Raw genomic sequence first — 11,187 nt, 5'->3', positions numbered from 1 at the left:
AAACGGTGCCAACCATAGCCACATAACCGTTCAAATATTACATATCATTTCATACTTTAAACATATAATTCGAATATAAATACATAACATAATAGATATTAAGTTTATAATACTAACAACAACATGATGGTTTTAAGCTAGCAAACTTCTCACCGTCTATAAATAGCTTTTAATCTGAATCATTCGCTAACGCTTTTAAAATGAAAACAATCATCTTATTCTCATTAATCGCATTGATCATATTAGCAGCCAATTCAGCTCCTGCTCCCGTGCTCGATGCCCATGGAAAAGTTCTCCGCGCAGGGGTCAAATACCGCGTTAAGCCAGCAAATTCAGACGATTACAATGGGGGACTCATTCTGGCGCATGTCGGAAACAAGTCATGTCCACTTGCAGTTGGACAAGACTTAGGTCTGAACAAGGGCCCCTGGTTGACTTTCACTCCGGTCAACCCCAAGGAACACGTGATCCGTGTTTCCACAGATGTTAACATCAAGATCTCAGGTTCCAACAGTTGTAATGAGTCAAACATATGGCAGTTGAAATATAATGAAGTTATGAAAGAACATATTGTGATGGTAGGAGGTGTTGAAGGAAACCCGGGGCCAAAAACATTGTATAGCTGGTTTAAGCTTGAGAACATTACTTATAGCGGTTATAAGTTTGTTTTCTGCCCGAGTGTCTGCAGCCACTGTGAGCTTATGTGCGGGGACCTTTTTCCATTTTTAACTGATGATAGTAATGGGCAACCTTTGGTACTATATAATGCTACTTCTTGGCATTTCTCTGTCATCTTCTATTAAATATGTAACGAGCCACCTTAATTGTTGTTTATCTATGTGTCAATAAAAATATGTATGTTTTTATGGTTCTAAGTTCCAACACTTGCATGCATGGGTTGATATGCTCTGGAGAAGTGATCATAATTTAATTCATTGCTTATGTTTGGTACTCACATTGCCGCTTGTTGAAACGATCCTCATGTGGTACTCATTGCTCATTCATTAAGACTTGGGAGTTGGTTCCTCGATAGCCCCCTCTGCATATCATACGTAGCGTGTGGCTATTTCGCCACAAATTAAAATCTAACAGGACGTTGGAACATTACAAGGCATGATTGGTATGTGATAGCCGAAACCAACAAATAGGTGTGGAATGTGAGGACACCTTTAGTCCGGTGGTTAATTCGGGTACCATTTGGACTGTGTTATCTCTTGCATTGTCACAATGGTCGATTCACTAATTGGATGTCACTGATGCTTTTCTTCACATTTGCGGTATGCGCATGTGTGGGCCATGGGGGGAGTGTAGGTCCCTCGCGGAGGATGAGGTTAAACCTTAACCTTGTTATAGTAACATACTAGCGAGTGCGGAATCCAAGCTAGTATGCAAACCGAGTTGAGACAAGTATAAACACAAAACACACAAGATTCACCGATTAACACCACTTGTATTAATGCGAATGAAGGTTCCGGTTACAAGCACAAGGTTTACAAATCTGTTTTGTAAACTCTCTAACAGTGTGTGTTCTTGACAGAAGTGTCTCTCAAGTGTTTTCCAATGTCTCTCTAAGTCTAAACTGAAAAGAACACACTGCATGGGTATTTATACCCAAACACAGGTAGTCTGTCCGAAGGATCATCAAGGCTGATCGAAGGATCCGATAGATGATCGAAGGATCATCTATCGAAGTTAAACCTGTCGAAGGACCTATGTATATCTCGAAGGATGATCTGTCGAGATTCATCTTTCGAGCTCATCGAAGGATCTAAACTATCCTTCGATGAGACATCCTTCGGCACAGACATTTTACATTCATGCACAAACTGTTTGCCCAAGTCAAACCAGGAGGATGGTTGACTTGGTCAAACCTACAAAACCAACAACGGACATCGTCTAATATTGACACGATACAGAGTACAGACAAAGTACAGACACAAGTGCACCAACAAACTCCCCCTTGGCTGTAGCTTTGTCTCGATCTTGATCATCTTTGATCTTGGTGTCTTCAGGACTCTGATGTCCTTTCAAGTCTTCAATGTCGGAGGATCTTCAAAGTCTTCACATCTTGAAAGCAGAAAGTGTATCAACAAACTACCCGTATCATGTAGGAAGTGTGTTGACAAACTCCCCCTTAACATAATCTCCCCCTTGAGTTATGCTCGTGAATGAATTGATCTTCAAAGCTTAAGATCCTTGTGGTGTTGATGATGGTCCGCGGCAACTCGATCATCTTCATCTTTTGAGTGCCTTTACGTCGTGTCTTCATTCCGAAGCTCGTCATCGACCATGTTCTCCTAGCCTTTAGAATCTGCACATGCAAGAAATCTAAACGCGAAATGAGAACAACTGCTTGGAATAGTTAGTATAAACAAAAGACACACGAATGACCATGTCACAATCAAACACCGTCCGACAGTTTGAAAGTTTAATAAACTTCTCAATTTCAGATATAACTTTCAAAGCTCGCAAATTTCGACCGTTTATGAAGATTTAGTCAATTCGGTTTTCGTTCAGGTTTCAGGTAACGAAGACTCGAGCTCCAACATCGTACGATCGAAAATAACGTAGAAATAAAATCTTTTTGGCTTTTACAAAGTTTATATTAAAACACACCTAAAATCTTTTTGGTATTTTTGAATAAATTAAAAGACAACAATTTTAATATCCTTTGAGTGTTATCAAACGACATCACCGCTAATGTCGTGCTGATATGCACCAAACGACGAAACTGTTTAAAATAAAACAATAAAAGTTAAGCAGTAAATAAATATATACAGACATTCTTTTTGCGAGTTTCGAGGGTAAGAGAATCATATCAGTGTACGGTCATGCCAAAACACTCTTGTTGTTCAGTTAGTTAACATTAAGATAAGCATCCTATAACAATTATCGGTATTGTTGTCCACTTAAGCTCAACTTATCAGATGTAATCATGGCGAGAGGATACGTTAAGGTATGATTTATACTTACCGACCGGTGTTCATCCACATCACGACACATTCCCGTATCAAGGTATGCACGAGAATTCATCTTACCGGTGAGTATACCGATTATCATCTGTTTGACCGTATAAGATGTGAGATACTCACTTATTTTGATTTGAAAACAAGCCCTATGTGATATAATCACTTATTGATGAGGAACTTGATTTTCATATGCATGAGGGCACAGGAGCAAGTCCGTGAACAGGTCAGTACTTCCGTACAGCAGAGAGACGAACTTGACTCCCGGATAAATGTGATATTTTATCACTTATTTGTTTGGACATGTGATTGTTTATCACTTATTGAGGTCGAATGCAGTATGTAATATATACACGTATGTATAGTATCATGGAAGATCTAGACTTGCGTCCCCGTTATTTTTCGGTAAAAGATACAACCATGATACCCAGATGATAAGCAGCATAAAGACCGAATATCTCAGAACCTCGGCAATCTATCAAACGAAATTTCGGTACTAAGACCATATGCCAATGAATGGTTCCCACCTGGTCTTCAGTCGATTTAAGTTTATATCAACCTGCACACTTTAAAATGATTGTGAGCCTACCGATACATCTTATATAGAGCTGCTTATCGTTTTTCATTTAAGGTTTAAAGAGGTTTGGATAGACCACTGATGTACTATCATTTTCTCTTTTGCTCGCCAGGAAACTCATTTTTGTTTTTCTATTGTTTTTGTGTTTTTGAAATTTTTCGATGTTTTTGGATTTTCCGATTTTTTTGGATTTACTCCCCCTAAAATCAATAAACTAAGACAAATTTACAACACAAAGGTATTTACAAAAATGATTTTCCGATGTTGGTTTTACTCTTGCTTGACCTTAATGCCGTTTACCAATAATAAAAAGTCAAATCTTGATTTGTCAAATGCTTTGGTAAAAAGGTCGGCACGTTGGTCATCGGTGTGGACCTTAACAACATCGATTAGCCTTTTCTCAAAGCAATCACGTATGAAGTGATATTTGATTTCGATGTGTTTGGTCTTTGAGTACTGCACAGGATTTCTAGTGATCTGTAAAGCATCAGAATTATCAACGTAAATAGGAGTAGTTAGGAATTCAAAACCGTAGTCCCGCAATTGTTGTTGGATCCAAAGAACTTGGGAGCAACAACTTGAGGCAGCAATGTATTCAGCTTCGCATGTTGAAGTAGCCACACAAGTCTGCTTCTTGCACTGCCATGTGACTAGGCGATTTCCTAAAAACTGACATCCAGCCATTGTGGATTTTCCGTCGATTTTGCATCCGCCATGATCAGAATCACTGAATGCGATCAAGTCAAAGTTATTATCCCTAGGGTACCATAGACCGGTGTCAGGGTAACCCTTCAAATAACGAAAAATCCTTTTTACAGCTGCAAGATGTGAGGCATTCGGGTTGACTTGATATCTGGCAAGAAGGCACGTTGGATACATTATGTCTGGCCTTGATGCTGTGAGGTACATAAGAGATCCGATCATTGCGCGATAGTATGAGGGGCTAACAGCTTCACCCTTCAAGTCTGGAGTAATTCCGTGATTTTGTGGCAGTGGGGTACCAATGGGCGTTGCATCAGACATCTGGAACCGGCTCAAGATGTCACCAACATATTTAGTCTGATGGATGAATATCCCAGACTCAGTTTGTTGCACTTGTAGGCCCAAGAAGAAGGTCATTTCCCCCATAGCACTCATCTCGAATTTATCCTGCATAATGCGCTCGAAATTCCTACACAAAACATCATTAGTAGAACCAAAAATAATATCATCAACATATACCTGTACCAGAAGAAGATCTCCATCTTGTTCTTTGATGAAAAGAGTACAATCGATAAGACCTCTTCGAAAACCGTTCTCCAGCAGATAGGTAGATAAGGTTGCATACCAAGCTCGTGGTGCTTGATGAAGACCATAGAGAGCTTTGTTGAGCAACCAAACCCGATCGGGATGGATAGGATCTTCAAAACCTGGAGGCTGTTCGACGTATACCTCTTCTTCAACCACACCATGTAAGAATGCACTTTTGACGTCCATCTGGTAAACCTTGAATCCTTTGAATGAGGCATAAGCCAGAAAGATCCGAATTGCTTCCAGACGTGCAACAGGTGCATAGACTTCGTTGTAGTCGATTCCTTCTATCTGACGAAAACCTTGAACGACTAAACGTGCTTTGTTCCGAATAACCACTCCACGGTCGTCTTTCTTGCATTTGAAGACCCATCGAGTGCCAATTTTCTTGTAGTTCTCAGGTTTTTCAACAAGCTTCCAAACACCAAGCTTGTGAAATTGCTGTAATTCTTCCTGCATGGCTTCAACCCAAGCACTGTCTTTCAACGCTTCTTTCCACGATTTTGGTTCTTCTTGTGACACGTAACACGCGAAGGACCAGTCATTCTTAAGACCAGATTCTCTTATAGCTGAATACAAACCAGCATTCCGGTTGTTTCTCAGCTGATTACGCGTCTGCACACCGCGATGGACATCTCCTATAATATTCTGCTGGGGGTGGGTATCATGAATCCTCATTTCAGGATTTTCTGGCACACGTGCATTGATACCCAAATTGGTAAGATTAAGATCAACAACCAACTCCACACCAGGAATGTGGGTAGAGGTGGATGCATTCCCTTCAGCAGTGTCTACATTCTGCATATGAGGTGTATCAACAGAGGCACCTTGAACAGGAGCAACTGGAGCCGAAGATCCTTCAGCTGCATCATGATATTCATCATCTTCAGAAGATTCATTATAATCAGCAGCATCTTCATAAACCTCATTTTGAACCATATTGTTGACAGACGAAGAAGCTTGGGGGTCAACAACAATAGGTCTAACCAAAGGCGAGACAGCAGCGTTGTCACTTTCCAACAACATCCTAGCCACTGCTGATTCTTCGTCAAAGGTTGGCAGATTGAAGGAGTCAAATAGTCTGTAACAACCCGCACCTTCGTGCGTTGTTACTACTCGACACACTCGTTACGCCTAGCACCGGAGATTCGGATCATAATGAAATCATACCAGTTATATCGCTAAATCGAAGTATAATCGAATAACTACGCATATTCTATCGCTATTACAAACCTATTTTGCATAACACTCACGATGATGTCGAATAAGGGCCTAATCTACCCTTCTCGACGAGCGTGAGGTGTCAAAATGTAAGTAATCAACGCTAACGAGGGTTATCGGGTGAGTACTATGACTCTAACCGTCATGACGATGATGGCAATATGAGTAAGTGGTGCCCCGATAATCATTGTGGCACATCACATCGAAGAACGCACTCGAAGGCACGCGTAACTCGATCACCGCACTGAGAATTGGATACATAAATACGTATATACGGCCCTTTTGTGATTAATAATAATAAATAATTTAATAATTATATAAATATATGAAAATATGGTTCAAACCGTCGAAATCGCACCAAAAACGGGATCAAAAGGCTTCCGAACGGATCAATTCGATCAGGCTAGTCCAATTGGTCAGACCGGCCCAATCAGATAGGCCAGTCCGATCGGATGGACCAGCCGATCGGATGGGCCAGTCCGATCGAATGGGCCAGCCGATCGACTGGGCCAGCCGATCGACTGGGCCAGCCGATCGACTGGGCCAACCGATCGACTGGGCCAGCCGATCGACTGGGCCAACCGATCGACTGGGCCAGCCGATCGACTGGGCCAACCGATCGACTGGGCCAGCCGATCGACTGGGCCAACCGATCGACTGGGCCAGCCGATCGACTGGGCCAGCCGATCCAGTCACTGTTTTGCCTTCCTTTCTCCTTCCTTGCCTATAAATACCCCTCCATTCACTCCCAAACACTTGTGTTGCTGCTCCTAACCGACCAAGACGCTCCAGCCCTCAAATCTCTCGATTTCTTCCGATTCTTGTAAGTTTTCGGCTCAAATCTTGTACTTTCTTGATCCAAATGCAATCCTTCATCTTTCTATCTTTCGAATCTCAATTTTTAACCGTGAAATCAACGGATTTGGGGTGTTCTAAGGTGATGTCACCACAAAGTTCTTCAAAGGTGATGTCATCCCATGAAGAACAACTCAGATTCGGATGATTTACATACGATTCTTCATGAATCTCAACCAAATCAATGTTTTTCTAATCAAAAGGCCACGGATTTGGGTTGTTCGGATAGATTTCATCACAAAGTTCTTATGAACTTCAAGTGTTGACCTCATATCATCAAGAACAACTCAGATCCAGGGCATTTCCTAAGTAAAATCAAGGTTTTTACATCAGATCTAGTGATAAAATCATCGATTTCGGGTTAAACACGGAAAAACCGACAAAAACGACCAGTTCTGACGAACGGGGTGATTCCCGGCCGTTAAAACATGTCGGAATTGACGGGATTTCAGTTGCTTAACACCTCATCGTAACGTCTCGACCCAAAACGCCGAAAAACACTCGAAAAATCATCAAAAACAGCCGAACAGGATGGCCAATCGAGTGGCCCAATCGATCGAACAGCTAGTCGATCGAGCAGCTAGTCGATCGAACAGCTAGTCGATCGAACAGCTAGTCGATCGAACAGCTAGTCGATCGAACAGCCATTCGATCGATCAGGCTGTCCGATCGATCAGGACCAAGTCCAACCGATCGACCAGGCCCACTCGATCGAGTGGCCTGTTCGACTGGGCCAGCCCAATTTCACCATTTTGTCCGATTTTAACCCAATTTTGCCCGATTTCACGCAAATCGATACCGTTTAACGCACAGTAACATGTCACTCACATAAATTGTCTGAAATCAGGACATTCTCCGGCACCGATTCCGCAAACCTAACCGAATACGCGCTGTGAGTATACTTGACCCCTTTTATCGAATTTTGGGTGTAACATACGTTCCATAAAAACCAAACTTATCAAACGAATGATTTAATTGGTCTATTTATCACTTGCGAATAACTGTTTGCATAGATATACGTGATGCTAGTACATGTATGCTAGGACTTATACTCGTGACGTCCCACCAAGACTAGTATAGTACTATTTCGCCCGACGGGGTCTAGTTATGCCATCAAGAGTCGAGCATCGAGGACTTAGCTGGTAGTATCAGTTTTGTGAGTATATATGTCGTGTATTACGTTTATGCATGTGGAAAGCACTTTTATTCTATCACACTATCACATATCAAACCTGTATACTCGCCAATACTTTTGTATTGACAAAGTTTTAACGTATGTTGCAGGTTTAGCCGAAGTTTACATCAAATCAAGCTAGGAAGTCTAGAAACTCATCTAAATTATAGGTTGTCGGATTTGAATTGTTCGAGAGGACAAGAAATCTGTGATAACTTATGTGATTGTATTGTTTGTTAGTATGGGATGACAAATGTAATAAATATTATCGCAATATAGTTGTTATGGATTCTCTTGAGCAATCTGATTCGCCTAGTGCCGCGCCCCGATGATTCCGCCATCGGTTGGGGTGTGACATAGTCCATCATAATCGAACATCCACGGATCACCCGGAGCCCTAACAGGACTCGTGTACCTTTGAACCCTCACTTCACTCCAAAGCTCAATCTTTTTGATAGCTAGATTCCAAACACGAAAATTCGGAGTAGCATATCCAAGGAAGAAACCCTCGATAGCTTTTGCTCCAAACTTTCCATCCGGCTCAATCATAGTACATGGAGCACCAAACGGTTCTAGGTAAGAAAGATCTGGTTTCCTTTTCTGAAGGAGTTCGAAGCAAGTTTTGCCATGTCTCTTTACTGTAAGAACTCTGTTTAACGTGTAGCATGCAGCCGATACAGCCTCCCCCCAGAATTGAATAGGGAGTTCCGACTCTACTAACATTGTTCTTGCAGTTTCTATAATCGTTCGATTCTTCCTCTCCGCGACACCATTTTGTTGTGGAGTATAACGAGAACTGTACTCATGAAGAATGCCTTTAGAAGTACAAAACTCATCCATAACTTGATTCTTGAATTCGGTTCCATTGTCGCTTCGGATCCTCTTCACTTTCAACGAATAGAGATTCTCCAACATTGTAAGAAGATCCTTGAGGATGCCAGGAGTTTGACGCTTGTGTGCCATGAAGGATACCCAAGAAAATCTAGAATAATCATCAGTAACAACTAGACAATAAGCATCTCCGAATGTTGTCTTGTGCTTCATAGGTCCAAAAAGATCCATATGAAGACGTTCGAGAGGCATGCTGACAGTGTTGATTTTCTTCAAAGGGTGAGACTTCTTTGTTTGCTTCCCTTTTTGGCACGAGACACAGATATCTTGTAAATGAAAACTTCTCACAGGCACACCATTCACAAGATTATTTTTCACCAAATGGTTCATCTTTCTCAAGTGAATGTGTCCCATTCTTCTGTGCCAAGATATAGACTCCTTTTCCGTGGCTTTTGAGACAAAGCAAGTGACTTGTGCAGATGTTGTAATCGCTTGGCTCATGTCGAGAATATAAAGATCATTAACTCTCGGAGCCCATAAGAGAATCCATTCTTGTGGAATTTTGAATCCAGGTTTCAGCACATAGCAGCCGGCATCATCAAAATGCACGGAGAATTTTTTATCGCAGATTTGCGACACACTGAGAAGATTATGATCAATTTGCTTAACATAATTAATCTTATCGAAGCACACCATACCATTGGAGATACTTCCTTCTCCAGTGATGAATCCGCCTTTGTCTCCCGCAAAAGCAACATACCCTCCTCTATTGTTTCTCACGTCGTATAGGAGCCGTAAGTCGCCAGTCATGTGCCTGGATGCTCCACTATCAACAATCCAGTGACTGTTAATAGTTCCTCCTAGAACATCCTGCACATGTCATTTAAAAACATCAGTTGAGAATGGGGACCCAAGCCTTAGTGGTCTTGTGTCACACCCCAACCAATGGCGGAAACATCGGGATGAGACGAAGTGTGAAGATTGCTCGAGACATCATAACGCTATTTGTGACAATAATTTAATAATCCAAATTTCATTTCCAAAATAAATTGTCAAAACATTACAAGAAAAGCAAATAACAACATTGTTCAACATAACATAAACAAAATTGATACAACACTTTAAACCTAAACGTCTAAGTGAGTATCTAGGCATCTTTGCTATCCGTTTTCATTTCATCATCATCAACCTGTAACATGTTTAAAAATACAATTCAATGCAAAAGCAAAGGCGAGTATACAAGTTTGGTACGTACATAGCATAAGATAAAAAGTGTGAACAATTCCTCATGGCAAGCATATGATTCAAGATAAACATTAAATATGGCATGTGTCTAACATATCAAACCAAGAAAACGCAATATGCTCAAGACATAACCTCAAGTTTACGGGCGGGTCGTTAATCCTATAGCGCTACATATGTCAAGGTTTGGCTCGTACGAAGTTAATGATAAGTTCAACACATAAGAATAACCCAAGTTTAAAGTATCAAGTCATCACGTATACAAGCATGTTATAGGAACGTTCATGTGTTTAACAAAGTGTTCATGTGTAAGTTTTTCAATAGGTAAACATGTTACACCCCAAAAGTGGTAAAAGTAAAAAAAAAAAGGGGGAAGTACGAGTATACTCACAAAGTTTGCATACGTTTTCCGATTATCCAATTGTTGACGAGTAGAGATTTAGAGTCCGAATGTATAAGGGTTAAAGTTCAAGTATGTTTAGAGTCGAGATTCGGTGTTTAAAACAACATAAAAATAAGATATGAGAATAACATGGAAAATAATCATTTAGTACATATGATGCTTGTTCTTGACACTAGGAAACTCGAAGGAGTTTAGATGTTTTCATGGAACAAGGTTCCATTAGAATCGTGACAAGTTATCATAGTCTAGGATGATGTAATCTAGTACCCCGACATATGAACACTAGTTCATCATCAAAGATTCGATTATTCGAATAATATATTTAGGTTATATAATATATGTCCAATAGTTCAAGCATGAGGTAGAAGATTAAAATCTTCATTTTGGTACCTCTAAATGTCATAGAAGTCATGTAGGAGGTAGGAAGATCAAGTCTTCCATTTAGGCACCTCTATGTGTTCACCACTACACTTGATGTAAAAAAAACAACCAAGGAGGGTCATGAACATACAATAAAGAATAAGAAATATACACACTAACTAAGAGAAATCATCAAATCATGTGAGGATTGTATGTTTGGACAACCCAAGTTGTTCCATAATCACTCATGTATCAAAGACAAAGTTTG

General features: G+C 40.7%; 1 protein-coding gene across 1 annotated transcript; it reads left to right on the top strand.

Moving 5' to 3' along the window:
- The first annotated feature begins 200 nt into the window (after positions 1 to 200).
- On the top strand, positions 201 to 803 carry LOC110866049 (miraculin). The gene has a single exon (XM_022115403.1). The coding sequence runs from the start codon at positions 201 to 203 to the stop codon at positions 801 to 803; it is 603 nt and encodes a 200-aa protein (XP_021971095.1).
- The last annotated feature ends 10,384 nt before the right edge of the window (positions 804 to 11,187 follow it).

This window comes from Helianthus annuus, chromosome 6 (assembly GCF_002127325.2).
Source record: "Helianthus annuus cultivar XRQ/B chromosome 6, HanXRQr2.0-SUNRISE, whole genome shotgun sequence".
NCBI classification, from domain to species: Eukaryota; Viridiplantae; Streptophyta; class Magnoliopsida; order Asterales; family Asteraceae; genus Helianthus; species Helianthus annuus.
The sequence above is the reverse complement of the archived record's forward strand: the minus strand, read 5'-3'. Positions and strand labels throughout refer to the sequence as shown.